Consider the following 27962-nt stretch of genomic DNA (forward strand, 5'->3'; position numbering starts at 1 on the left):
TGATCCAATAAAAAAATACCCACACAAATCCTTGCCTCTCGCATAACTCCTGGACCATCACAACTACAACATCACTCTAATGCTGCCATAATATAAAGTCCTTAGTATGTAAGTCCTTAGCAGGAAAAGGGCCATTGTGATGTTACTGTGGTTGCTTAGGTGTAAGAACAAATGGACCCTATAACCTCTTTTCCATTTCCCATATGTTGGCTTAAAAATAAAGCCATAAACTGGTTTAAGATCGCAAGGGTTTTCAAACAGTTTATAGCACTGGAAGAAGCCTCATAGGATGCCTTTCAATAGATACAGATATATATTTTAGCTATGTTATGCTCAGATATATAAAATATATTTATAAACATTTTGATCTTTCTAAATTTACAGTAGAGTACTGATAATAAAAAAGCTGCTAACTTAAGCTTTTGTTTCAGCCAGCGTAGATGACATTCTGCAAGTGGGGGAAGAGATCAAGTAATGTTGAGGGCCTTGACTGTGCCACTTTGCTCATTGGAGCTATTCATATGAAATCATTGACAGGACTGGGGCATGCTCTCTCCCTTTTCACTTCCATCTCTCTTTCGCTATCCCACTTCCAGCAGCTATTGCCTTGTGTGGTCAGGCCTGTAACTTCTCTTCTTTTGAATGCTATTATGCGCCCTTTTGGCATGACCAGTGTTAACCAGCTGGAATTTTTTCAGAATGAGCAACTCTCTCTTTCCCCATTATTTTGTTTTAACCATTTTAATGAAGCTGAGAGTAAAGCGGGGGCGGGGGAGGATGGCTCAAAGCAAGGGATTTTATTTGTAGCCCAGATGGCATTTGGGAGGTAATACTGTATCCTGTATTCATGAGTATCTTCATTCATTTCTGTGCAGTGCATTTTGAATGTGGACTACTCAAAGCTCATATCCCATACATGGTTCTTACATAAACTGCCTGTACAAAATGCTGCGAAACAGCTGACAGCACTGTTGACTGAATCCCTTTGTCAACTACTCAGATATGGCAAGGTCATTAGTCATGTAAGCTAGTTCATGGTGAATAACTGATGGGCCTCAGATCAGATCCACATAGGAGAGAGCTGCATGGCCAACTTGTGGGGCGATCTGATTCTCACTGGCTTCCAGGGGGGCTGGATTGAGTCCTCTCCTTCCCACCTGTACCAAGGTTGCCAGGCTTCTGTGCAGGGGATGCCTGTGTACTCTGATAGCAATCACCCAACGAACTAATCAGTGCTGTCACTCAGCCTCCATCTTTCTGTCTGTGATTTCTGAAGGCCCAGCTCCATGTCCGGTGTCAGTAAGGCTGAGTACCCACAGCTCCCACTGAAGTCAGCTGGAGCTGCAGACACTCTGACCCCCTGAAATGCATGGTGCACATCTTACGTGGGGTACCCACCCACTGGCCTTGCAGAACTGGTGGACACATTAAAAAAAAATGGGTTGCAATAAGAGCAGGTCAGGATGAAAGTAGTCTTCTGAGAGGCAGTTCTCAACATCTTAGATTCTAGTGGGGTCCTAAGCTGCCTAAGAAAATCTGAAATTTGAACATCCAAACTACCCGTTTTTGGGGAAGCTGAAAACTGCGCACAACCTTTCTTTTTTTTTTTGTCATTTAAACACGTGTCATTAGCAGTAATTCCAAAAACATGCCTGGGAAACTATACCAAGGATTTGCCAGCTAATTAAGCATTAAAGCAATTATGAAATCGACAGCACAAAGTAATCTTTAAATGTAGGAGTTTCAAAAGCACTCAGCATTGGTCTCTCTACTCCAATAAAGATCAATAATAAAATGCTCAGTGTAAGACTTGGCAAATGCTGAGTGCTTTTTAAAATCCCACGCAAGATGCCCTATAACAGAAATGAGCAGTTAAAACCCCTATATTTGGGTCTTAATCATGCAATCTGTAATTTACATTCAAATAGTGTCTCACATGCTTTGGGTAATAATTCAGTAAGTTCATTTGTGAATACAGTTGCATGCAATATTTTTGTACCTGAGGCTATACATTTCTTCCAAAGGAAAAAAAAGTATCTTTACAAAACTTGTGTCTTGGCTGATCTTATGAAAATGCAATTATATATATATATAGTGTGTGTGTGTGTATATGTGTGTATATATATATATATATTAACAAGTATATATCTATATCTATATATCTATCTATATATCTATATATATATAAAGATAGATATATACTTGTTAGTTTGAAACATCAATTTAACTGTAGGTAGATGTAAAAATAGTTTTTTGATGTGGAGAGAACATAACAAACACATATCTTAAGTTTTGAATGCAAAAAGACAGCGTTTGCCTTTCTGCTGGGAAAGGGTGGCCAGTGAAGATACTGCAAGTTATAGGTATCAACAAGAAGTCAGCCCCTCACTTAGTGAGTAGACTTAGTCCCATGAATTCCTGTGAAACTACTGAGAATGTGTAAGGGCACCATAATTCAGCCCTTGCCCAGTATTGGAATACATATATTAAGATACGTTTCTGCAAAGTATGAGGGCAATAGGATTTGACTGAGCTCAACAACTGGGTGGAACAGATCAATTGGGAAGTCATCAGCAGTCATAATGGGTGCGTCCAGACGAGCACAGCTGTGTGGTATGTGGCACCACAAACACATCTGCAGTGCCGCATACCGCGCACACAAGTGTTCTCTGCATTGCAAGGGTGTGCTGCCTGTGCATGCACCTCTCCAGTTCCCCGCCCCGGGTTTTTTGAGCCCTGGATATCCAGGGGTCAAAAAAACACGCAGCAAAAAAATAGGAGCAGCGCAAGCACGGGCAGTGTGTGCTGCTGAAAAGCAGAGCTGGGCCTCTTGGAGCTGCACTGCAGCTGCCAGTCAGGCTCTGCCCGGCAGAAGCACTGCAGGTACAGCCCCGGGATGCCCCCAGGACTCCAGGTAAGGCTGCCAGGGCCAGTCCAGTGCTGGCCCCAGCCTCCCCTACCTCACCTAGGATAACTTGTTGCAATGACTCTGAAAGCAAACGGATCAACACAAGTCAGGGTGAGTGGCTAGGAAGATGTTTACTAAATGGCATGAACTATGCACCAGAGAGGAAAGGCTCAAATTTTGGACCTAGTGACCGCAGCTGGGATGAATCACTTTGGGAGAAATGGGAGAGGAACAAGAAGGAGAAGCAGAAAGGGTGGGATCAAGATAAGCTAAAGAATCACTAGCACGTTGGATCTGATGCCTGTTCCCAGGCCCCGACCCCAAAATATCTGCTGAGAAAGGCAGTAGTGTCTGCGTGAAACGGCTGGTTCCTATTGCAACTGGGCTCACTGCAGTCTCAACAATAATTTTTAGCTTTTTCTCAATTTACACAAATAATGACTTGCGCAACAAAAGGTGCAGATAACAATACCTGCACCCCTGAGGCTTTGCAGCCAGAGGTATCACAAAGTGGGGGATGAGCATTATTTCCCCTCTGCTTTTGCACTCTTTGTAAATTTAAGGCCGAAGGAAGCTGTGACTTGCTGAAGCTCTCACAGAGCATCCGCACCAGACTCCAGATAACTCAATTGTCGTTCTCTGGCTACGTTTTGGCTGCTCTCCCGTATATCCTGCCTCATGCTGTTGCAGTGTTAATCCCTGTGCGTTCTCCTCCTCCAGTATCAAGATGTACCAGCTTCCCCATGTGTTTGTTCAGTGCTGTCAAAGGTACAGGGACACTTATCAATATGCAAGGAAAATATACCATGATTTCCAGAGAAATACCTGTTGTCCTGATTGCATTTGAATAAACCTCTCCTCAGTGCCTGTACCTCTGAGTGGGGTATACAGTCAAGAACTGCACTACCCTACAAACCAGCACCTTGCTGGAGGCCTCTGGAGATGGACTAGTAGATGGGCAACTCCTCCCACCCCCTTCTGCAATACTGCACCTTGATGTACCTGCCATTGCCTCTCTCCTGTCCATAATCACTCGCTCCTGTTGAGCTTATTTCCCCTCCATACTTTTCTGAATCTCCTCCTTTCCAACAATTTCTTACTAAATTTGTACTCTCTTACATGTGTTTTCTCTTTTCTACGGTAGCTCTACTTTCTCCCACTCACCACATTCATGTTCAGGCCCACATGGAAGAAGCCTGAGTTGTCTTTCTCAAAACCTTAGGGACAAGGCATAAAATGCCAGTGGTGCTGCTCAGCGGTTACCAGTGAAGCCACCTGAAACAGCTGCTATATCTGCTTCAGCCCATCCTCCGTGCAGAGATTTGGCTACTAGATCTATATAGCTGGGGGTCCGCTGGCTATGCACAGCTGAAGCCTCTTAGGGGCTGTGTAGTCTATTGGATGAACTCTATAGCCTATACCCTCCTTCACAGATGAACTGAAGTGCTTTTGCCAAGTTGGGGGCATACATACCTATTTCCCCAACTGTATATATCTCTAGGGCTATATCTTTACCAGTGATTTTCAACCTGGATGCCATGCGGTGCAAGGAGAATGCCATGTGTGAGGATATAAGGAGATAGATGCAGACGCATTGCTGCCTGGCTCATCTCTTGTCCCCACTGCCTGGCTCTTCTGCAGGGAGGTTAGCACTGTAACACATAAGATAGTTTTTGAAACTCAATTCATACAAGTTCAAGGGGTGCCTGGAGTCTACAAAGGTTGAGATCCACTCGTCTATACTGAAAACACGGTGGCTAGTACTGGCATGCTGGAACATACTGCTCTGTTCCAGGTAGGCAGCTTTACAGAGCAGAACCCGTGTAGCTGTATCCATGCTAATTAGATTAGGACAGGCTAATTGGTGCTGTCATTTAGCCGTGCTAACTAGCCTGCCTGCAATACCACAGAGCAATGGTTATGTTGCTTTTGGTTTAGGAAACAGCCTGCCTGAAGCAGCACAGCTAAAACCCTCGGCACCAGTTTATTGAACACCTGTTTATTGAATAGACATAGTCTTAATGGATGCAGGCAGTTCCCCTTCCCGTCAGCTGTGCATGGGCAAACCAGCTTTGAGCCAAGTGTCCCCTGCTAACTCAAGTAATACCCCCTTTTCCTGCTCCTTGTTTGGTGGCTGTGAGCAGTGAGATATATTTAAGGTCCTGCACTAAAAACAAATCAGCTGCTTCACAATCCTGAAAGCAAGGCTGGCTCTGTAGCATCACTTCCAAATGACCCTCCTTGTTTTAGCTCTGTGAAGATGCTGTTATGTTTTTTTAATTAGAAAGGCATAAAAATAACCGCCCTCCCCCCGAACAGCCAGTTCTACTGGATAAGTGTCAGGGAACTATCCTATATCCCAGCACAGAAGATATTCTGGAAGAACTTGTGTGATAGCAGGGCAACAAGCTAGACCCGATCTCTATGCTTTTAGCCCTATTGCCCGTCTCCAAAGCTGCCTACGTCCTCAATTACCACCAAGATCCACAATTTCCAGGTTTCAGTTGCACCACGCCTTCTGCTCAGCTTTGGTGGTACCTGAGGTTTGTCAGCACACATCACTGCCAAAGCAAAACCAAACTGCTTTCAGCTGATCTGTCTTCAGCAAGCCTTCTTGCACTAAAATGAATTTTCCTAGTCAGCCTTCAGTACCCAGTACTTAAAGGAAAACTGCAGTGATCTGTTACTATACTCTTACTAGTAAAGAACAATTCATATTAATAATGAATTATTAAAGGACTATTTAAAAATCTATCAGTATCTCCCTTCTGTGGTGTCTGTGTGGGTCTTTGATAAACCATAACTAGATGGTTCTTGTTTAGTGGCTTCCTCTTGCTAATTAAATGCTGTAATTAGAATATCTTCTATGGAATTTTTGCTTGAAGTGATTGCTCAAATTAAGGATCAGCTTTAAGAAACTTCTGACTTTATCCTAGTGAAATTGTTCAACACCTAAAGAGCCCCTTCTCTGTAAAATCTGTGCATCGGCTTTTTGATACAGTCCGTGGGGGTTTTAATGTTGAGAAATGTGCTGTTTTCCCAACTTTTGCACTACCCTGTACAATTCTTTTCTGAATACAAACCAGTACAGTACAATTTTAAAGTAAAACATGCTTTTTTACCATTTAAGAAAAATACGAAAAATATTAACAGTTGAAAATGAACTCTAGAAATCTATATACCTGTCTCTGATTCCTTTTGTGCAAACAGAAGATTACTTTACACTCGGGAACTCCAGCCCAAGCAGCAGAGTGCAATGCATCCAAGTCAACCCAGCATTGATGTGCATTGTGCTCAACTCAGCATCCGTCTTCACTGCACTCAACTCTAGTGTGTGTTGATCAACTCACCTGGAAATCGGGCAGAGTTGAAGGTGTCTGGTATTTCACAGGAAGCACTCAGCACCTCACAGATTGAGTGGTTCTTAGTACTGTAGTTAGAACCACTGATGCAAACTAAGGGCTTGATTCGGCCACTGTGAAATCAATGGGAGCTTTGCCAATGATTGCAGTGAGAGCATCATCAAGCCTTGTTTCTAAGTCCTTATTCAGGAAAATTGTCTCTCTTCAATGGACGTTTTCCTGAGTAGGGTCTGACGGCATCAGCTCCTAAAAAACCTTTCCTTTTTTTCTGCACGAATACATTTTTTTTCCTTAGATGACACCAACTGCCAATTAATCTGTACAGTCTTTGTATGTGTAATGCTACCAGTACGTGGATAACAAAATATTTTATTCACTTGAGGTAATCAATTAAATATTTCAAACACTAGGCTCTGGAAAACTCTCATTCCAAGTTATATTTGGTCCTTTATGCCAACATGGCTATAGCATTACAGTTTTCATTTCTAAATATAAAAAACCCCCAAAATCATAGCATAAAAAGGAAAGATTAAAGTGCGTACGTCATACACAGACACTCATCCTGCCAGGCACTCCATAGAGATGCACTCTTACTCTTTGCAGGATTGGGGTAAAAGGATCAACAACAGAAATTCAAGTGCAAATTACTGCTACTGCTTGCAAAGCTCATCTCTCCAGTGACTAAAAGGCCCAGTCCTGCAAGCCCTCCATTTGCAGCACTCCCCTGGAGTCGCATGGGGTTTCTATCTTGAAGGTCTGTACAGGTGGACCCACCAGTAAAATTCAACCAAGGTCTCTTTACAGATAAAGTCCTTGTTCACCTCCAGCTAATGTATATTCATAATAAAAAATACTTTTAACCTGTGTACCTGCTCGCAGGCCTATGTAGTAGAAGGACTTTAGATAAACTGGAAAATACAGGGGGGGAAAATAGTAACTTCAAATAGGGCAGTGCAGTGTCAATTTAGTGCGATGAGCTACTATGTAGGTTCCTCGGATTTGCCACTCAACTATGCAATAAAGATGATCTAGATTTGCTCTTAGATGTATCTCTCATTGTATAGGTGTGCATACAGAGAGAGAGAGCTTGCATGGGATGAAGGTTCTTCAGGTCTGACTACTTCATCTAAGTCACATCTTTGTCAGATGAGTTGCTGTCCATATTACTCCTTCATCTGAGTTTTTGATGTTATTTACAATATTTTGTGCTTTTGAACTTTTCCAGGAATTGGGCAATGTCTCAGAAATGCCCCCCAAGAGTGCCATGGCCATGGCCTTTTGGAAAATGTCCTTTGTCATCTTGAAACAGATAAGAAAAGAGTTCTGTTTTTTCCAGGAAAACTGGGTGCCTCCATAGCTATATCTATAGATATATATAGATTACAACTCTAAGTTAAAGGCTCTTAATAGGACATCCAGGTCACCCACATTAGCAGCTTGAAATAGTTCTGGCTGGTCCATCATAGAAAGAGCGATCCTGAGAGCTGCCCAGATATTACCTGATATTGCAGGATGGGGAACCTGCTGTTGATTCCTGCTCTTTCTCTGCAGGCTGAGAGCAGTGAGGAAATTGCTGACAGCCTCCCTGTAGCGGAGGAAAGAAAGGCAACATACAAACATCACAACGTTATCGTGTTTAAAGATGAGGTACATATTTTTTTGTCTCCCTTCTGTGGCGTTGGTATAAAATGAGATGCATTATTTGACTATGTTTGACCACAGTTCTGTTCATACTATTCTTGCTGGGTCTGCCCTACTCCTTTTTTTAGTTGCTTGCTGATGAGCCTTTACTGATATAATTAGCAAATGGCTTCAAGCCAAAACAAGGGTCCAGGCAGTGCTGCTTAAGCTACAGTTTAGAGCCTCATAGTACGAGGGGCCTCTAAATAAGGAAAAAAAACCCCAAAAACCTGGACATTTCCATTCTAACATGACAAAAATATACATATATATATGACTCCACAATCATTGATATTGAGTTAATAAATTTATGCAGAAATAACAATAATTCATCTTAAAATTTCATGAAAACCCATTATTTTGGATTTCGTGGGTTATTGTTCTCATATGGGGCCTCTTAAACTGGACACAGTTTAGGGCCTCAGCATGTTGTAATCTGGCACCGGGTCCAGGGCAGTAGCAGAACTAGGCAAGGCGAGAGGGGCACCAGCCCCGGGTACCAACTTATTCCTTCCCCACCAGTCTGCTACATCTGGAGCAGCCCTGCCCTTTGCATCGCAGGAGCTCAACTGAAGAAACTCTGCACCATCCAGCCATAGGAGCTGTGTGCCGGCGCATGGCAGGAGCAGCCGCATGCTGCCCAACCACAGGAGCTGAGTGCAGGGACAAGGCAGGAACAGTGGGGGTGGTCTTTAAATCCCCCGCACAGGTAAGATCTTCCCATGGCCAGGCAGCACAGGGCTGCTCCAGCTCAGCTTCTAGTGCCGGGCAGCTCGGGGCTGCTTCTGCTGCATTTCCACACCCAACTCCTACAGCTGAGTGGCACAGGGCTCCTTCGGCTGGGGTGGGAACACAGGGCTGTGACAAAGGCGCGTTTGTCCCCCTTCCCTGCCGCCCTAGTTTTGTTTGGGGCCCCCAAATTTATAGCTAGCACCTCTGGCGCAGAGAAATTCCTGTGGTCACGAAATATTTTATTATAAACATGCCCCTGTACTGATTGCCTTTTCCTCTAGACCAATCCGGCTACAACCTGGATACCTGACACATGGAAGATATCGAATTTTAGCCGATTTAAAAAAAAATGAAATCTTCATATTTTCCCAAGCAGGAAGCAACCGTGTCCACCTGAAACCTGAGATCCTGCTCCTGCCTTTGTTTTAAGGTAATTTGCATCATCACAGATCCTCGCAGGAGGCGAGATGCTCCATACCAGCTACGAACTGACTGCTCAGAGGAGTTTTCCATCTATTGACTCCTCTGTGACATCCTATAAAATATGAACTTTCATTTCTACCCAGCAGAACTTTTATGATCTTTTCTCCAATGCCTGATGAAGGGTGTTTGTGCCCGAAAGCTTGCGATTAAAATTTATTTTTTGCAAAACTCTTCTTTGTCTAATAAAAGATGTCATCCCTACCATGAGTCCTGATTGCCTGTACTTCAGGCACCTAGGACCCTTTTATATCGACTTGGTATTTTACCCTTAATTCATATAGTGAATTGAGGGAGTGTATGGGATGTGCCTCAAAGACAGATGTACAAGAAAGCCACTTACTGACAGGGAACAAATATGCCTTTCAGATCATAACACAGGAAGGAGGAGCTAGAGTTGATATTTATGGAACGGTCCCGTGCCTCGTTTTCTTTTGATTTACTCTCCCAGTAACGTGGGGCATGAGCAATTTCCCACGTGCTGCTACCTTTCTTTGACATTTTTGTTTCAACTTTGTGGGCAGAGGTGCAACTTTGGCTAATTCTTTGAATTACTCAGTTTATCTGCTGGATGCAGTGTGTTATGCTTCATTAATAATGAGAAATGCCATAATTATATTCATTGTTTGCTCCTCGCCTTTTGTTCAGCTTAGACGATGAAAATCCACGTCAGCTTTGCTTTCTATCTGAAGTTTCTTGTGCTGTATTGTTGAGGTTTCACATGTTGCACAGAAATGTTTTTGCCTTAATCATCCTGGGCTTTTTGAAGTCGGGGATAGTTTCTTTGGGTCTCAAGTTTCATGGAAGATAAGACCCCCTGCACTGCTTTAAAATTCTTTGTTGCTAATATAGGTGTCTGGCTGAAGGGTTTTGCTCAGCTGCTCAAGATCAAGCTGATCTTCAGATTTGGGGCCAGGAAGGACTTTTTCCCTCCTATCAATTTGGCAAGGACCTTAGGTTTTCTTGCCTTCCTCTGATCTTCTTCCTAGGATTGTGCGAGTACGTTTGAACCTAACGAGTTCCTCACCACTCCAGTGGCCAGGCACTGGTGGTGCCCTTGTCCCCTTTCTTCTTTACCTGTGGCACACTGGCAGATAAACATATATTTATTTTTAAAGATGCTTTGTGGCTATGATTTGTGAGAGGAGTCAGAAGGGATGATCTTGTCAAACCTTATGGACAAATATTTGTCTACGTGCACAGGGGACTGCGTGTGGTGGCCTTGGATGGTCTCTATCTTCCTATGTAACATTTAGCACTTTCCATCTGTAGATAGCAAAGCTTTGCAAAAGACAATCAGTAATATTATTTCCACTTGAAGAGTCGCACAGGATTGTATAAAAGATCAGTGGAAGCAATGAGTCAGGAATTAAACTCTTGAGTAAAAACAAAATAAAACAATGTTCACTGGTTTCTGACCAGTGAAACTTTCCGTCAAAAGACACTTGAATTGAATTTGCTAGTTGATTGAAATTGCCAAGTAAAGCAACCATTTTTTTGGTAATATTTTTCAATCTTTAGCAACAAACACTAAAAAAATCCCCTTTTTAATTTTTTTGATTCCCTTCCACCACCACTTAATAGAAAAGAATAGATGATGACAAATGTTGATAATATTGAAATGTATTGATAGGGATATTTTTCACAAGTAGCTTTCAAACCAAAGTCTCCTGAGTTCCAGCCTAGTGCCTTGTCTGCATTGCCTCCTGTTGCCTTAAAAAAAGTTTTGATGGCATTTGAGACTAGCTTCCCTTCAGAAGGTGGTTTTTTACATCCCAATTCAGCAAATCCTGTAAGCACATGCCTGTTTCCAAGCATACAACATCCCACAGGTTCTAATAGGACATCTCGTGACCTCAGGTTTTACGTTTTCACTACCCCTTCAATAGTTTCATTGTGTTTTACAATGCATTCATGGAGAGGAGTAGATCGTAAAAAAAAAAAATAAAAATGTATATTATCACATCTTCCTTAGCACTTTGCATATATTCATCCAAAAAAATAACAGTATTATAACAGAGTTAAACACAATTCATAATACAGAACCTTTTAACTAGGAAATGCATTTTGATTTTAGATTTAAATATCAATATGCTTAACCTACCTGTATGCTCCTAGGTTGATACAGCTTATTCCTAAATTATATCTGGACCTAATGAAGCCGGGTTGAATTTCTAAAGCCCTAGTATAGGCCTCGACAGCTTCCTCACTTCGATCCCCATTGGCCAAGGTTGCTCCCAGACGGTTCCATAGTGTATAATCCTGATGATAAAATGACTTTTTTTAACTTTAGGTGTGAGGCAAAATGATACAATAATTCTTCTCCTTTGGAGTAAGGAAGAAAATAAAATAATTCTATCCTCTGTTAATTGACAATATATGAAGCTCTGACTCATAATTTATATGCAACTTCATATAACCAGTACAATTAATCAGTGCCAGGTAGAAATTGGACATGCATAAATCTGCCTCTAAATGGCACTCTTATAATTAACATTTCAATTTCAGGTATTAAAATGTTAATGGCTGAAGTGATGTCTCATTATTACTGGTCAGCCTCAAGTGAGGAAAACGAGTTGCCTGTAAAACTAAACTTTTTAATGCAAAATCATAAAAGGTACCTCTGGCCGAACAGATAAGGCAGCACTAAATGCATCTATTGCTCTGTTAAATTCTCCATTGAGGTGGAAGAGCACTCCCAGGCCTGTCTGCAAGTCGGGGTCTATCATATCTCCATTCTGATGAGCTGCCTCCAGGTATAAATCCTTTACTTCTTCAAGTAACAAGCTAGATGAGAGTGAAAAATAAGACCAGACTTCACCTGCACGTTCTTTGTAAGCACAGCAGTATTTACTGCACAGCCAGCATTTCACATCTTTAAACTATATATGAGATTTTGCGTGCTCCTGAAATGTGAAAATAGGCAACTTCATTGTAAGTATAGCAAAGATTTATTTTTGACTCTGCTTGAGGTCTCAGTGGAGTTCAAAAGTTTACCTGCAGTGCTAAGCCAAAGTGCAGCTGAAAACTCGGGTATAGGTATACTGTGGGCTTGTAAGAGCTTTTAATTTGGATCAGTTCTACCTGCTGAACCAAGTAATGGAAGAGGAGCTTCACTTGAGGTTAAACTGAGGGAACAAGGTTGGCAAAAATAGTGGGCTTAGTGTTCATGAGGCTTAGATAAAGATTTTGAAGTCCTAAGCCAAGATTTTTAGACTCCTAAATCCAAGGTAGGCTCCATGAAAAGGTCTCATCATCAAAGGTCTGTGGATTATGCCCAGGCAGAATAACATACTTCAGAATTACTTGGAAATTTCCACAGGTTTCCTGTGCTGAAAAATGGCAGCGGGGGCACTTTAAACTCATTGGACGAGCTTTAGTTAAAGCACCCTGCCACCATTTCTCAGCGTGGGGATGCTGATACACATGATGTTCTGGGTACTTTAATTAGAGCAGCTCTAATTAAAGTGCCCCTCTTCCTCCCCCCTCATTCTCGGAGCATGTGTATAAACACCCTTTCTTCTCAGATATAATCAATATTCCATACTAACCTTTCATCTGCTGGTTTAGACTTTCTTCTGGTAAGTGCTGGAGACCCTTTTTTGCTCTTCACTAGATACTTGTATTTTGGGTTTTGCTTTATCCAGTTTCTTAAAGCTCCATAGGCCTCTTGTTGATGGCCAGTATTAGTGTAACTTACAGCCAACGCCATCAGAGCTTTTAAGTTGTTTGGCTGTAGTTCTAAGCACCTGAGCAGAAAGGAAAAGAAATGTTCTTCTTAACTTCTCTTAGTAAAACATGACCATTTTCATCATAGGGCCTAATCTGCAACCCTAATCCTAGTGCTTTTGATAGGGCTGCATACATGTGTGAAGAATCATTTATACGAAGGAGGATTTCAGGATCGGGATGCCTGATTCTGCCTTCTTCTTGTGTGGTAAGTGTCATCTGCACCTCTGTTGTTCTATAAATATAAAGTTACTTCCCATCTTTGAATAGCAAACATGGGATGAATTCTTTTTTTTAATAATGCCTGCCTGGAAAATAAGCACAAGCTTGTGCAGTCTGGAAGGAAGCAGTTGTGTGAAGCATTTGGCTATGTAAAATGTAGGGGGGGAAAAAACCTATCCTTTCATATACATCTCTTGGGCCAAATTCAGTTCTCTGTATATTTTTGTAAGGGTGGAGACAGCCCACTGATTTCAGGAGTATAACCAGTGGCAATGCGTAGGGGGTGTATGTGCACCCCCTGAGAGAGCTGGTGTACCCCTTGACAGGCTGTGTTCGCCGCTTAGGCAACAAGTAGGGGGGCGGGGGGTGGCAGGTGGGAGCACTGGTGCCTCTCCTACAAGAGCTGGCCGGGGAGTGAGTATGCCACGGCCACTTCCGGGAGCTCCACGGCCACTTCCAGGACCGCCGTGGCTGCTTCCCAGTTGGTGAGATTGGCTGTGGAGGAGCTCCCCTGTCCCCCCTCCCCTCCCCTCCCCAGGTCACTGACTGGTCGCTGGTGGGGGGGCATGTGCCCCCCCCCGACTAAGGTGGCACCAGTCGCCTATGAGTATAACAGAGCAGAATCTGGCCCACTGTGTCTTTGTATATAAATGAGTTATAGTAACTGAAGGATCTTATTGGTTTGAGTGTGAACATAGTCAATACAATTAAGTTTGGAGAAGGCATTTGCTTCAAGTAAAAATAGAGCAGCACTTACTACAGATAAAAGTAGTGTAACTGTGATATTTTGAAACAGGCATTGACTTGCATGTAGGATCTTTATATTCCTATCCTTCTGTAACAGCAGTTCTCACCCTTTTTAAACTCAGGGCACCCCTCAGAAAATGCTAGCTCTTAGCTTTCACTTGCTTCTTGACTATGGAAGAGTAATGAGAAGTTCTGTTGCAAAGAAGTCAGAAAGACCATAACAGGTCAGACTGTTTGTAACACTACAGATTCCTATTTGAAATCTCCGGATTTATCTTACGTATCATTCCTAGGTGTTTGCACACTTAAAGGTGTTAATATTGTGTGGCAGCTGATGGCACCCTAACAGGTCTCACGGTACCCCAAGGTGCCATCATAGCTTGGCTGAGACTCACTGACTAAAACATTTTCTCCATCACTTTAGTGTTCAGCTGCTAAAAAGAGTTCAGTTCAATTAAGAAAAAAATGTCGTTGAAAGAGAAACCTTTAGAAAGTGTACTGTGTGCCTAGAATATTGAAAAGGCATTTATTTGCATTGAATCTAATTCATGTTTGCTAGGGCCATGCAGCTTTGCTTTTGTGTTTCCATCTGTTTAAATATTAAACTAAATATTGCAATTACTGCACTGAATTGCAACACAGTGTCTGGCTTTTGCCCCCAGAGCCACCATGGCAACTTTCTTGTATTCAGGTCAATATTTTTCACAGTTGAATATAAAAATTCAGAACACAAGTGAGGTGAAATGCACAAAGGCATCTATTAGCTAATAATGCGTGGATGGATCCAATATTTTGCAATTAGGTGCATCTACCTCTGGAGGGCAACAATAGCTGCCTGTTCATTTTCATTCTCTGCTTGTGTTATTCCAAGGAACTGCCAAGCCTGCAAAAATAATAATTGGTATTACTTTTTAGAATATGTGCTCAAGTGCAACTGAAATTATAGAGAAATATCTGGTGCTTGATTTAAATAAATAGACCTTTATAGATAGCAATTCTATCCAACACTGTTCTAACTATAGTATTTCTGGTATTTCTGTTGCCAATTAACCAACAGTACAAATGAAAGTGGTTTTGGATATCTTTAGGCCTCACATAATGTTCCTGTTGAAGTTGAAGGGGATTCTGCTCACTGAACAGCTGTAATTTCAAACCCCATGTAGTTTTCTCAAGTGAATTACTACATATTTTAAATAGATTGTGGTATTGTAAAATTTTTGCCTCAAATGGTGAAGAACAGCTACTTTTGCTGTGCAAGGGGGAATCTAGAGTGTCAGGGGCAGGGAGTTTTCTTTGGTCTTCCAAATACCCCAGACCTCTTTATCTATTGCTGCATGTACATACAGCAATAGATAAAGAGACCAAGATTTACATGTACAACAACTTTTTCTGATTCTGCACTGTATATCTGAAAGTAGACTTTGTCCCACTATGCTGAATCCCACTGTTTCTTCTCCTTTGACTATAAATGGAGCTATGTTGAGTTGCATCAGCTGAGGAGTTAGGTCCCAGATATTTTGTCCTTTTGTGGTCTTCCACAAGGAAAGGAGGAATGTCTTTCTCCCATATGAGCTATATCTTTTGACTGCACCCCTTCACACACAGGGTCTTTAAAATGGAAATAATAAACATTGAGTGAGAGTAGTTGAAGTCTTGATGTTCATCATCTACATTCATTAATTGTAAATATGAGGAATCTGCAAATACTGCATTAGAGTAAACATCAGTATTTTAATGGCATGCACTGAATCCATATTTCTGCTTCATATTGTTCCTTCCTGGTTTGTTGAAGTCAGTGCTGCTCTTACAGCATCCCTCAGTCAAATACACTGTGAAATCCTTTCTCCTTTTGTCCCTAAGGACTAGGTATGTGATTCCTCCTTGCATCAGACTTCATTCCTGTTATGTTCTTTTGCTCCTGTATCCCAGATACCAATTGCATCTCTAAGGCTTGGTCATTCCCAGCACCTTTAACGTAAGATACACTAAGCACGCTGTAGATGTAGCTTGATTCTGAAACTTGATGAAATTTTTCAAGGAAGTTTTTAAATTGAAAATATTAGGAAAAGATCATTTTAAATGGGGCTGTTTTGATGCTTTGAAATGAAAGTTGTACATTCTGAAACTCTTTGGAAATAGGTTTTTGTGTCTTGATGGTTTTACTTCAACTACTTCCAACTACATGATGCTTCAAAAACAAGGTTACTATGTCCTTTATTTAACTTAATTATGACTGCCAAAGGTTTTGATCCAGGCCCCTTCCTATCTTTGTGATGGAACGTGAAATGAACCAACTTCTAGATCCTTTCCTTCCCAGAATGAAGGATAAGGAAGTGTAAATACCTCTGCATCATTGGGCTCTTGTAGAATAGCAGCCTCCATGTATAATATCGCAACAGGCAGGTCCCCTCCTTTCAGTTTTTTCAATCCTTCCTCAAAAGCACCAGGACAATCTTTGAAAGGGTTTTCTGTGTGAAAGTAATAACCCTGGAACAGAAGTGAATGGTCCTAAGATGAAACACAGCATCAAGGATTGTTAACAGCATAAAATTCAATAGCTCATTATTTATTAGACAGATGTAAAGTTTCTTTTCTGTATGGAAATGATACAAGTTACCCTGTAAAGTTTTAATTAAAGCAGATTGTAACACTATGTGATTCAGGTCACACATCAGCACTGGGAACTTAAATTATGCACCCTTTTCTAGTTACTCTAAGTTCTCCTATGAGCTTTGCCTACTCCCAGTCAGTGTGGCAATACCCAAATTGACTTTGATATGACCAGTGTGTACTAGATATATCCAACTTGGGCTTGAAGCGCATGTTTCAGAGGGGCTATCCTTTCCCTGTACTTTCGATCCACTGTCTTGTTCAGTGCTTGGCTTTATGATGTAGCATGAAACCTTCGATGAATGATTTCCCAAGATGTTATTCCATTTTGCAAGCCCCTGAGTTTGTTTTAAAACTGAAAGAGGGTTTGCTCAGCACTGAGATATTATCCAAGCTTGTGGCACCTAACTAAGCCCACTCATGTACTCTCAGATGAGATGGTTTAGGAGGAGAGAAATCAATGCTAGTTTCAGGCGAGTAAGGATGGCAGGTACTGTCTCATAGACCCTAGGGAAGGGATGCAAACACCTGTTAGGGTTGTCCAATATTGTTTCCTACCAATGCTTTAACATAGCTAGAAAATGAAAGTGTAAATCAAATTTAAATCTATCAGACAGATGGGACAGCAGACACAATCCCTTCATAAGGAGGGTGGCTGCTGTGCACATAGTGCCAGATTTTCAAGTGCTCAATCTCCTTGCTTTAGGGCCCAATTCTCAAATGTGCTCATCACTAGTTCTTCCCATTGCAGTTTATTCTGTTAAAGACAATTGATGTTACCTTCTCAATGGTTGAAACAGCTACTTGCCCTTGAGCTTCCTGGTTCTCTGATATCCAGTTCCTCCGAGCCATTTCTTCCCATTCTGCTTGCATCTTATCCCAAAACTCTGTATCTGACTGGGAGGCGGAGGGGAGGGAGGGGGCAGGGGTGGTGAAAGAGCAATTAAAAAAAAAAAAGAAGTATTTTAAATTGAAAAACACTCCATTGTAAGAAAACACCACACTCCCAACCTGCTTCAGATGTTTCAAAAATGCAAACATATACAGGACCAGCATGGCTTCAATCACCGGTGTTAAATTTTCAGGCATTTGCAGCAAAGTAAAGGCAGCAATGGAGGCCTATTTGATATAAAATCCTGTTTGGACTGGGGAGTTCTCCTGTGTCTTTTGTTCCAAGTTTTGGATGAAAAAATAGAAGTCTGGTTCAGCTATTATCTCATAGTGAAGAGGAGTCAGATCTGTGCTCTCTTTTTGGTTCTCTTCCCTAATTTACTGAGTGACTTTAGGCAAAATGCATATATAATGTCTCCAAACCCTGATATTCTGAGCTGCATAATATATATAATATATGCTCACCACAGAGAGGTGTTTTTGTAAAGCTTTGAAGTTTTATCAATTAAAGATCCTCTATAAGTATACAATGGTGCTAAGAAAGTCTATAGCTGATGTTCTTAAATGAAAGAGTTTTCCAGGAACCTAAGGCTGCTTACACATGTTCAAATGAGATGGGAGCATTCTCCTAGTAGAAAAACGTACCAGGAGACACCTACCCATTCGAATGGCCAGCCCCTGAAGAACAGAGAGCTTGTAGTGCTGATGCTGCACAGCTAGGGCATCTTCATGCATGCATCCCAGCATGCTCTGCAGGCTCCCTTAGCCTGCCTGAAGACAGAATGATGGCAGTGCACAGGGAAGTCCTAATTGGCTGACCCAGACGGTTCAGACACGGCCAGTGTCTCCCTGCAACACAATGTGGGAATTGTGAAGGGGGAATATTCTGTTTTCTGCTGGGCTGGAGCTGCAGAGTCCAATGAGTGATACACTGTCTCCCTGTGGGGGGAGGGAGCAGGAACAAAGCACCCTGGGATGCTGGAGGACTGTGCTGTGGTTACTCTCAGAAGAGAACATATACAAACATGCACTGTCCCAGGAGAAACTCCCCCAGGAGGGATTTAATACTGGTTGTTCCCAGTATATTTTTCTCTTGGAGTGGCCAGTTTATTTTTGCTCTGGGAAAAATCCTGAACATCTGTACACTCATGGTTTCTCATGAGAGAGCAGTGACTCTTCTGGGAAAAACTGAATGTCAGTATATGGCCTAAGTTTGAAATTAGCTTACAGACTATAACGACACCTGCTCAATCAGAGTGCAAGGGTAATACTGAACCAGATGTTGCCAGTTGATCAGCTTTTAAGAGCGGTCATCTTTAAGTAGCTCTGAACTACTTGATGTTATCCCCTTATATTTTAAAGGCAGAATATTTCTCACGGAGGATTGGTGAATTCACAAAATGTCTGTAGGGGAAAAAGTAAACTGATCTTTCTACTGCACTCCTAATAAAGCCCAAGGAATTGAGCTCAGTGCGTGGTTTTTTTGGGTAGCAATGAAATATATTATATAAGCTTCAGACTGATATATTAAGAACACGTGTCTCTTGTCTGTGACCCTGTTGGCCATGATGTTTCTTGATGTAAATTAAAATAGCTGAATCATAAACAGGAGTTTATAGTGCTAAATCCTCTACTGCAGCTCTGGTGCTAATCCATCAGCAGTTGGAATGTTTAAAATTAGCTACTTATTAATTAAAGTTTGAAAATCAGTTTTGCACTCCAGGTCTTATCATTTTAAAGGCATAAACAGTTTTGTAGCTTGTCTAAGATCCAAGTTCCCTGGACATTACTCAAACCTTGCAGAGCTACAGAGTTACTATCTGTCTCAGGGCATTATAGACATCCTCTGCGGGGGAGGGGGCACTTTAATTAAATACAAAGTTATTAGCTGAGAGCCACTCATATTAAAGCACCCAGAGGGTCTCATGTACCAGCGTTCCCACACTTAAAAATGGCAGCAGGGTCACTTTAACTAAAGCTCGTTCAACAAGCTTTAGTTAAAGCACTCCCACCGCCATTTTTAAGTTCAGGGACACTGATGCATGAGATGCTGGAGTCTGCTGAAACATGGTAATTACCATGCTCCAGCAAACTGGATTAATTGAGCTGGCTCTGACACACTGTAATTACTGCGCATTGAAGCAGTCTTGCTGCTTATATATAGGCACCCTTAATGCCCACCACAGCAGGGCAACTAAGAAGCTGGTAGCTATGTTCAGCTCCTCATCCTGTTCATCTCTGACGTTTTGGAGAATAGCAATGGTCCTCGTTTCCTAGCTGGGCCAGCTATGGAGTTGTGCACTAAAAATATTCAATGCTTTAACATCTTAAGTGAGTGTTTCACTACAATAGGTCTGCATTGGTTTCCTACTACAAATGTCAAGGAGATGATTAAGTTCCGTATGTGACCTGAACTACAACTGCTCTGGGGAGGGGGGAAAGGTATGTTGAACAGAAGGTTCAAGTCAGTTGAGAGAGAGACACTGTTAAAGGACAGACAGAGCATGGTAGTACCACCTAATGTCTGAGCAGGAGCACAGCATGCTGAAGGGAGCTCTTTTCAGGGTTTAAGGCTCACAGGACTCTATGTAGTACCCTGCACCCCTCCCAAGCCATGTGGGCTTGCTGCTGCTACTATGCCCATGTTGCCTGTACCCTGCTCATCTCATAGGTAGGCACACTAATCCCAGGGGTCTGTGCTGGGACAGGGGAGTTTAGGCCAGTGGGGATGAGACTAAGGAGTGGTATTGGCATGGGGGCAGCATGGCATGGGATGCAATTGAGAGGTATCAGGGTCTAGGAATGAGTAGGGGACCCCTGCGGATAGGGGAGCATGGTATAAAACTACTGCTGCAGTCAAGCAGGGTTGCCGCTGCAAGATATTTTTTCTACTAACCATCTGCAAACTTTTTACTGACAACCAGATATTTTTTTACTATGTTTGGTGTTCAAGCCCCAAATATGAACCCATCTCTTGTCCAGGGTCTGGCAGAAAGGTTACATTTACATTATGTAAAACATTCTTGTTTGTCAGTAAACAGTTTACAGATTGTCAGTAAAAAAATATGGGTTGGCAACCCTCTTTTTTGGGCTGCTTGTTTGTTTTTTAAGGAAGTGAAGTTTGCAGTGGAGGTCAGTGCAGAATGTTGTGGGCTGGTGATGAAAGGTGCTGCAGATACTCAAGAGCATGTGTTTCTTGGGTGCGCTCTTGTTTGCAGAGGTGAAATGTGGTGAGAAAATATATTATATTTTCCCCCTGGGTGGCTACATTCCACTGAAAGATGCCTATAACTAATTTAAATGTAATTTACAGGGTGAGATTAATTGTATACATTACTCATGTTACATTTCTAAAATCACAAAGGCATCCCTCTGCAGCCAAAGCCTTTGTCATAATTTCAGATACATAATGAGCCTTCAGTGCCTTTCTATCAGGGGTCTGACTCTGGCAGTTTCACAGGGCCTTATTTTATTCCACAAATAATCCCACTAAATGAAGGACTTTTTAGTGTGAGCAAATTTGGACCCCTGTATAATTACATTTTATCTTTCATGCTTGTGTGTGTTTCTTTAACAGAACACTCTTTATCTCAGAGGCAGCATATGTTCTCTGTGAGCCAGAATTTGCAGTAGCTTGCACTGCATCTTATTGACGACAGAAGAAAATTACTATATAAAATTCTCAGAAATGAATGCAGGAAGCTCAGTCCTTTCCAAAACCAACTGTGCACAGATGATGGTAAAATGCAGATTAAACAGTTCAGAACAGAATAAATATCTCATTTTGGTTCATGCAGCATCAACTCAACTTCATGGGGGAGGAGGGAAAAAGCTTAGAGAAAAGGTGTTTACTCAAGTGGATTAATGTACCTGAGGTTCTGTGACACAAGCAGAGAGAGCCTAATATTGTATGATCTACTCTACTGGAGACAGTGAACAATAACATCTGGTAAAATATTTGAGTAGTAATAATGCTGAGTTCAAAGGCAAGAGGAAAGAAAAAGCAAGTATAGGGCAAGCACATTAAGATGCTGAAATAAAATTGAGATTTAGTTGGTGCAGTAGAGTGAGGCAGTAACTGTGGTTGCCACAAGTGATGCTAAGAAATGGAAACAGGTCAAGGTTAAAAAGATAGATTCTAGGTTAAGGCCCCACATCCCCATCCTCAGTGTATTAGGGATAAATGAAGACCATTCAAAATGGAGTATGCGTCCAGAGCAACGAGCTACAAGGGGTGTTTTCTGGTTCTTCCAAGTGCATGGCTAGATCATCAATGAACTGAAGTCATCATGGGCCAACACACATACTTAACTAACACCTTATAGTACAAGGTTCCAGTGGGACTATTTGTAGAGTAAGGTACTGCTCATCATGAGTTAAGGGCATCAGAAACTGGGCTGGGTAGCTGCATCTTAGTTTTGACCTCAAAACATCTCCCCGTGCATGCTCTTTGCCTGCAAAGAGGCATTATCTGCAAAGCGTTAAGTGGACTCAAAGCCTATATGGGCAAATGTGACTTACAACAACATATCTGATCAGGAGTTTAGTGCAAGTGGAAGGCACAAACTAATAGAAATCCAGGTGGACACAGCAGTGAGATTATTTAACACGAGATGTACAGGGATAGGAAGGCTGGTGCTAAGAATCGGGTTGTGATTGTTACAGGTTCACAAGGTTCCTTCCAAACTGCTTTCTCTCTAGCTATCTAACAGAGGTGTTTCCCATGTGCCCAACACTACAGTGTCTGGATGCCAGTATTCAATACTCCGCTTTTCTCTGTAGCTCAAACAGCTTCAAACCTGTCTGATCAGTGTGAGTACTTGGCCACTGATGGCCCCTTCTGACTCCCCGTGGAAATCTGAGTTCCAGTGTGCATTGCTCATAGAAAGAGAGATCCCACCTTTTTAATATGCATTCTGAGTAGAGCTGAACGGAGGATGACAATTCCATTTCACAGTACTTAGTTAAGATGCAAAATTTGTTTTAGCTTTCCTTTGGAAGGAACCAAAAAGCTTTTGTTTCTGGAATTGAGTCAGAATGTCCATTAAAGGATTGAAAAGCTCAGCCATCTTCCCATCAGAGTGATTTGGGAATGTTGGACCCATCAAAAATGTCTTCACAAAACATTTCAACTTCAATAAAATGCCAGATTCTGACACAAGATGCATTTCATAGAAAATGTTCTGATGAGCTCTAATTGTGAGCTTCACACAGGGAACAGAGGGGTAAGAATTTCCCTTCTCTCTGGATAAGATTTAGGGTAGTCTGAAAATTCATTTTACAAGCTGTTTTTTTAAATGCAAGGTAATCTGTGGTTCCAATAGAAAATGCTAGCTGTTCAAATATTTATAACTTAGAATTTTTGCTTTTAGTAGTAGTTCTGCAAAATTGATTTTATGGCCCAGTGGCTTGGAAATAAGAAACAATATAAGAAAAAGAAACCTGGCTTTGGTATTGAGACACCTAATTAACAAAGATGCTGTAGTTTTAATAACTCAAGTCAATGGCTCAAATTTTGTTTTCTCATCACATGTTTTTATCATTTCCACTGATGTCCACTGTGATAGGGTATAAAACCCCTTCAGTAGGCAGGGGACCGTTACTTTGGGATGGAGCTTTCCCATCCTAAAATATCAGACCTGATAGAGTACAAAAGGGGGAAGCCCAGCTCAGCTTGTGCCAGACTTTGGAGAAGAGCAAGCCTCCACTCCTCCACTCCTGGAGAGCATAGCTGAAGGCAAGGGCTGCTCTGGGGTGTGCACAGCAGGCAGTATTGCATTCGGATTCAGCCCGATTCAGGGGAAGTGATTCGATTCGCTGATTCAGATCACTGTCCCAATTTGATTCAGCCTAACCTGAATCTGAAGATTCAATTCTGATTTGGAGAATAAGCGATTCGACCATAAACACAGCTTTATATGTTTTTTTCTACGTACCTTGAGGTACCAGGCATGGCTCGTGAATGCTGAGATGATGGGGCGGAAGGAGCATCCCACAGGAGCATGGGGGGGGGCCCCCACATGCTCAGCGGCGGACCCAGATGTGGACCAGAAGTACTTTCAGTCCACTTCCTGGTCCAGCGCCAAGTGAATGGGGAACCCCCCCTGCACTTCCCTGGCTCAGTGATTGATCCTGGGTGCTGCCCCAGACCCAGGAGGCATCAGTCATTGAGCCGGGTGGGGGGGCAGGTCCCCCGCATGCCCCACAGCAGACCCAGAAGTGGAGCGGTCCCAAATGCTTGAGGCATATTTGTATGCTACCACCTGTAACCTAGTCTAAAAGCAGTGGCCCACGGTCCAACCATGATTCACAGGTTCCAAGGACAAATAGGTAAGCCGAGTGGGAACAATTCTTGGAAATGTTACCTCTGTGTTGCTAATAGCAATGCATTGCAAAGTTACTCAATGCTGCACACATGTCCAGGGATCTGTTGCTTGACAATAACCGCATCCCTTGAATGGTTTTTCAAATGGAGCTATAATCTGTTTAAAAGTATCCTGTTCTGCTTGAATTCATTATTTTAACCATCCTTTTGTTATGTTTAAGAGCAGTGTAGCCAATTTACATTTTCAACGCAAACGCGTTGTTATGCTGTGAGTTATGGTTTAGGACATGGTTGGGTGACTTGCTATGCTCTGAGAAATACAGTTTAGTTGAAATGACTCATCTCCAGGGATCCTGGTTTTCCCTGATAAAAAAAATCGCACATTCTCTGATAAAAAAAAAAAATGGCAAATTCTCTGATTAAAAACCCAAAAGCTGTGATTAAAATGAAAGGCCACTCATATATATATATATATATAGGTATGTGTATATATATATATATATATATATATATATATATATATATATATATATATATATAGGTATCAGTTGGACACAATGTTTTCTTGATATATTTCCAATTTTAAAGTAATTTGAAAGCCTACCAGTTCCTCAATCACTATAATAAAATAAATGCCTATAAATTTTGGTGTTTGGTTTTGGGTTGTTTATTAGGTCTGTGCAAAGTGGCAAGTATTCACTTCAGATTCAGATTTGGCCAATTTGGAGGGACAGTTATTCAATTTGGAGATTCATATCACTGTCCCAATTCGATTTGGCTGAATCAGTTCTGAAGATTCAGTGTCACTTTGGAGATTCGGCCATAGACTAAACAAGCAGCAGTCCTCACCACACTGGACAAAGCTGCCTCCAGCTAGTCTGTTGTGGTGGGCGGAGCGGGGAGGGAAGGGATGTTGGGGAGGGAGGGGCTGGGGTTGGGGCTGGGGCAAGCTGCCCAGCCGGGGTAGGTGGTGCGGGATGCGAGATGCTGACACAGCAGTGCTAGGAGCGGGGACTATGCCCTGCTGCCACTTGCCCTCTTCCACTTGAAGTGAGCTGCACCTGCTTTGCGCCCCCTCCCCCTGCCCCAGCTGGGCAAGCGGCAGCAGCACCCACATCCTGTGACCCCCCGCCCCAGCTGGGCAAGTGGCAGGCTATGCCCTAGTGCCGCTTGCCCCCTTCTGCCTGGAGCGAGCTGCATCTGCATCCCCTGCCCCGACCCCAGCTGGGCAAGTGGCAGCAGGGCATAGCCCCTGCTCCGAGTGCTGCTATGCCTGCATCCTGCACCACTCCCCTGCCCCCCTCCCTGAGTCCCATGCCCCCTGCTCCTTCTGGGCAGCTTGTCCCAGCCACAGCCCCAATCTCTCCCTCCCCTGCACCCTTTCCCTCTCCCCTCTGCCCCCCCAAAACAGACTTACCAGCTGGAGGAAGCTGTGTCCAGCATGGTGAGGACTGCTGCCTGTTTAGTCTATGGTTGAATCTCCAAAGCAGCTCCAAATCTCTTCCAAATCGATTCAGAGGCTTCAGATTTGATTCGGACCTTTTAATTGGTGTCCCAGTTTGATTCAGATTCAGAGATTTGATTGCCAAATCGGGCCAAATCTCCTCTGAATCAAATTGGCTGCTGAAGCTTCATACTGCCCTGTTGTTTATCATGGAAAATCAGAGGTCTTTCTGCCCTCTTAGCTTGCAGAATGCAGGTCCAGGACCTTCATTCCCAAGCCACAGACTCCTGGCCCTTCTGGTGCCCCTCACTCCCACCCCCCAGCCCTCTGCTGACCCCCACCAGCTGCCAGGGCCCAGCTCCCTCCTGCCCTATTGCCTGCCTGTTGTGGGATTGGGCAGGGGGGGCTGGCTTCCTGCTGCTTGGGCAGGGGGGGCAGGAGGGACCTGTGCCCCCCAGATCTGTGAGTGGTGTGTGGGCAGGTGTGGGTTTGCCTGCTGTGGGCTTGGCCTTCCTGCCCTGCTGTCCTCCCCCTGGGGCTTCTGCAGCCCAGTGGGTGCAAGCTGGTGCCACAGGGCAGAGTGGGGCCATGCGGGGAAGCCCCTTGCCGCTGCAAACTCTGCACTGCCCTGGCGAGGCATCCTCTGCCTGCATGACATCAGTGGGGGCAGTGGCATGGAGCTGTGTCCCTCACTGCTGCTGGGGGGGCAAAGGACACCTTGCCAGGGCAGCAATAGAGCTCACAGCAGCAAAGAGCTTCCCTGCATGGCTCTGCTCTGCCCTGCAGCACCTTGTTGCACCTACTGGGCTGTGGAGGCCCTAGAGGAGGGCAGCAGGGCAGGGAGCCCAAGCCCGCAGGGGGCAGCTTGCACTTGCCTCTGTCCCCACTCTGTGTACAGATCTGGGGGGACACAGGTTCCTCCTGCCCCCCCTAGGATTGCATGCAGTGGCAGGAAGCCAGCCCCCGCTCCCCCCCCGCCCCCCCGAATGGCCCTGTACTGCTCCCTGCCAGAGCTCTGTGGCTGTGCATTCTGGCCCTGGGCCCCAAGCCCCGTGTACCCCACAGATAGGCAACAGCCCCAGCCCTGCCCAACTCCCTCCCTGCCTCCCTTCCTCTGGGGGCCTCAATTCCCCCCCACCCTCCCAGACTTACCTGTGGGAGCTGCTCTCCAGGCTGTCTGGCAGCCATGTGCATATACATGCATGTGTCACCCCCTGCCTGACTGTCCTCCTCCCACTCCCCAACAGTCCCTTGCAGGCTGAAACTCTGCAATCCTACAGAGGGCTCTTTGTAAAAGTGCAAAATCTGCAGGTTTCTCTGTTAAAATGAAAAATCTGTATTTTCATTGGGTGAAGGGGGAAATTCTTGTTTTTCTATGTTTTACTGTGGGAAACAGAAAACCCGGATCCCTGCTCATCTCCAATGATGTGGCTAGATACTAATAGATTCATAGATTCATAGATGTTAGGGTCGGAAGGGACCTCAATAGATCATCAAGTCCGACCCCCTGCATAAGCAGGAAAGAGTGCTGGGTCTAGATGACCCCAGCTAGATACTCGTCTAACCTCCTCTTGAAGACCCCCAGGGTAGGGGAGAGCACCACCTCCCTTGGGAGCCCGTTCGAGACCTTGGCCACTCGAACTGTGAAGAAGTTCTTCCTTATGTCCAGTCTAAATCTGCTCTCTACTAGCTTGTGGCCATTGTTTCTTGTAACCCCCGGGGGTGCCTTGATGAATAAATCCTCACCAATTCCCTTCTGTGCCCCCGTGATGAACTTATAGGCAGCTACAAGGTCACCTCTCAACCTTCTCTTGCGGAGGCTGAAAAGGTCCAGTTTCTCTAGTCTCTCCTCGTAGGGCTTGGTCTGCAGGCCCTTGACCATACGAGTTGCCCTTCGCTGTACCCTCTCCAGGTTATCCGCATCCTTCTTGAAGTGTGGCGCCCAGAATTGTACGCAGTACTCCAACTGCGGTCTGACCAACGCCCGATAGAGGGGAAGTATCACCTCCCTGGACCTATTTGTCATGCATCTGCTGATGCACGATAAAGTGCCATTGGCTTTTCTGATGGCTTCGTCACACTGCCGGCTCATGTTCATCTTAGAGTCCACTAGGACTCCGAGATCCCTTTCCACCTCTGTGCCACCCAGTAGGTCATTCCCTAGGCTGTAGGTGTGCTGGACATTTTTCCTCCCTAGGTGCAGCACTTTGCATTTCTCCTTGTTGAACTGCATCCTGTTGTTTTCTGCCCACTTGTCCAACCTATCCAGGTCTGCCTGCAGCTGTTCCCTGCCCTCCGGCGTGTCCACTTCTCCCCATAGCTTTGTGTCATCTGCAAACTTGGACAGAGTACATTTCACTCCCACGTCCAAGTTGCTGATGAAGACATTAAAGAGTATCGGTCCAAGGACCGAACCCTGCGGGACCCCACTGCCCACACCCTTCCAGGTCGAGACCGACCCATCTACCACGACTCTTTGGGTGCGACCCTCTAGCCAATTCGCCACCCACCGGACTGTGCAGTCATCCACATCACAGCCTCTTAGCTTGTTCACCAGTATGGGGTGGGATACCGTATCGAAGGCCTTCCTGAAGTCTAAGTATACGACATCCACCCCTCCTCCTGTGTCCAGGCGTTTCGTAACCTGGTCATAGAAAGAGACTAGATTGGTCAGGCACGATCTGCCCGCCACAAACCCATGCTGGTTTCCCCTCAGCATAATTTGTCCTGCCGGGCTCTCACAAATGTGGGCCTTGATAATTTTTTCAAATACTTTACCAAGGATAGAGGTGAGACTGACCGGCCTATAGTTGCCCAGGTCCTCCTTCCTCC

At 43.7% G+C, this 27962-nt stretch overlaps 1 protein-coding gene across 1 annotated transcript in view; it reads right to left on the reverse strand.

Annotated features, from left to right (window-relative positions):
- Positions 1–7650: 7650 nt before the first annotated feature.
- The window catches only part of PEX5L (peroxisomal biogenesis factor 5 like), an 81137-nt gene continuing 60825 nt past the window's right edge, over positions 7651–27962 (reverse strand). The window contains exons 7-13 of the mRNA XM_014606183.3: positions 17251–17367; positions 16204–16347; positions 14673–14743; positions 12714–12911; positions 11784–11949; positions 11267–11424; positions 7651–7855 (exon numbers count right to left, since the gene is read on the reverse strand). Coding sequence (XP_014461669.1) covers positions 7651–7855; positions 11267–11424; positions 11784–11949; positions 12714–12911; positions 14673–14743; positions 16204–16347; positions 17251–17367 — 1059 coding nt within the window. The remainder of the gene's footprint in view (positions 7856–11266; positions 11425–11783; positions 11950–12713; positions 12912–14672; positions 14744–16203; positions 16348–17250; positions 17368–27962) is intronic.

The sequence above is a fragment of the Alligator mississippiensis genome, chromosome 7 (assembly GCF_030867095.1).
Source record: "Alligator mississippiensis isolate rAllMis1 chromosome 7, rAllMis1, whole genome shotgun sequence".
In the NCBI taxonomy this organism is placed as follows: domain Eukaryota; kingdom Metazoa; phylum Chordata; order Crocodylia; family Alligatoridae; genus Alligator; species Alligator mississippiensis.